We start from the raw sequence: 1,878 nt of genomic DNA on the forward strand, positions 1-1,878 counted from the left end.
CCTGCCCCACTCACCGTACAGCCCCATGTTCTTGGCGTAGGACTGTGACAAGACCACGTTGATGCCCTGATCGATGAAATGCCGCACAGCCCAGGCATCCCGGTTGATGTCCCCGCTGGCAAAGCCCTGGTAGGCCATGTCAAAGTACACCAGGAGGTTTCGTTTCTGCCAGAAAAAGAGGGGAGAGTGTCACAGGAGCCAAACATCCCTCTGGGGAGCAGGGCAGCAGGCTGAACAGAGCCACGCAGACCACAGCCTGCTCAACTGCAACTGTGCTCCTCCAGAATTAGAGCTGCTCCCCTTCGTTTGCCACAGGAAAGGCAGCTCAAAACCACACATCAAAACAGCAGGCCAAGACCCTCCCAGTGCATTCATGGGATGTGCAGTCCGGCCCAGAAGGCCAAAGTGGATTCAGCAGTAATAAATTATTCCATTTCAGTGTCTCCTGCATTATCAGTTTCCAGTAAAACGACCTGGGAACCCTCTGGGCAGGTGCCAGCCCTTCCAATGCCTCCAGGCAGATAACCCAGCCCCACTGCCCCTCAGACGGGAGACCCACAGCCTCAGAGGCCACTTTAACGTCTACCAGTTCTCAGGACACTACTATGGCCAGGCACCCCCAAGCCAAAGTTCACTGGCTAAGCTTGGGGGAGCAGCAGGGAGGAAGAGGAGAAGGATGAAGGAAGAACCTGCCCCTCTCTGTTTCCAGCTGAAACTTGTGAGGAGACACCAGGCACATCAAAGGTCTTCCGGCATTTTTCATACACCAGCACTGGGAGACCCTCTCCAGCTATGACAGCTTTCAGCCCTCACTCTTTCAACCCTGCTGCTCTCCTTTCAGGTCTCCCTTCCCCAGCTTCCTGGGAAGGTGCCAGCAGAAAGTTTGATGATCAGCTAGAAGCTTTATGGCTGAATTTGTCTGGCCCCTGTTTTCAGTACAGGAACATCACACCCTTCCCTTGGGAAGGGCAGACACCACCCATGAAAGCCCAGAGACGTGGTTTTCCCAGAACAGCACAGTATTCCTGGGACACTCCACCGCTCACCTTCACCATAGCTGCCAACTCCTTCCACTGCTCCTGCCGAGGATCCACCCCAGTGGGGTTGTGAGCACAAGCATGCAAGAGGATGATGCTCTTCTCCGGAATTTTCTGAGGAAGACATTACAAATAATTAATTATTAACAACATCTTAACACTCTCCTCTGCAGCTGAGACAAGACTCTTGCCCTAGCCAGCTTAGATGAGCTCTGCAAGGCTTCTAGCTTTGATCTGGTGTCTTCAAGCATCATATTTAGGCTAAAGCAAGATCCTCCATCTCCCCACATCACCTCCCTGCTTCCACAAAAGGCATAAAAGGCAACTCACGGAAATGTCATCCATGGCTCCAGAGAAGTCAAGGCTGCACGTCTTGGGGTCATAGTAGCGGTAAGCCTGAAGTTGCAGGCCAGCATCACGGAAGATGGGTGTGTGATTGCCCCAAGATGGTTTAGGTAAATACACATCACGGCTAGACTTGAAGAACCGTTGCTGATCAAGAGAAAGACAGTGTTCAAACAGGTTGAGCAGATCCAAGCAGTTAGAAAATGACAAAGATTCAGCTCAGGTCAAAAGATGTCCTTTCCTTCCCCCACCAGCCAGGGACTCACCAAAAAATTGGCTCCAATTCGCAGAGATCCAGTCCCAGAAATGCCCTGCACAGTGACATACTGCAAAGGAAGAAACAAATACATGAGTCTGAGCAGCCATGGTGTGATAGAGGGAAAGCCCAGTCGCTCTGTCAGCATTGGCACCCTCAGTGACAGCTCACCCAACCAGGGACATGGGGCTGGAGGGGACCAGCAATTCCAGCTGCAGGGCAGGGGGTTGGGACCCCTGG

The 1,878-nt window shown here is 52.6% G+C and overlaps 1 protein-coding gene across 1 annotated transcript; it reads right to left on the reverse strand.

Annotated features, from left to right (window-relative positions):
- Positions 1-6: 6 nt before the first annotated feature.
- LOC104547518 (aspartate aminotransferase, mitochondrial) lies at positions 7-1,708 on the reverse strand (the record flags this gene model as incomplete). The annotated part of the gene is made up of 4 exons (XM_010193243.1): positions 7-165; positions 1,047-1,151; positions 1,368-1,529; positions 1,649-1,708. Coding segments are annotated over 4 exons (486 nt in total), but the record flags the coding sequence as incomplete, so codon positions are not given.
- Positions 1,709-1,878: the final 170 nt, after the last annotated feature.

Source organism: Mesitornis unicolor, unplaced genomic scaffold, assembly GCF_000695765.1.
Source record: "Mesitornis unicolor isolate BGI_N332 unplaced genomic scaffold, ASM69576v1 C13350531, whole genome shotgun sequence".
NCBI classification, from domain to species: domain Eukaryota; kingdom Metazoa; phylum Chordata; class Aves; order Mesitornithiformes; family Mesitornithidae; genus Mesitornis; species Mesitornis unicolor.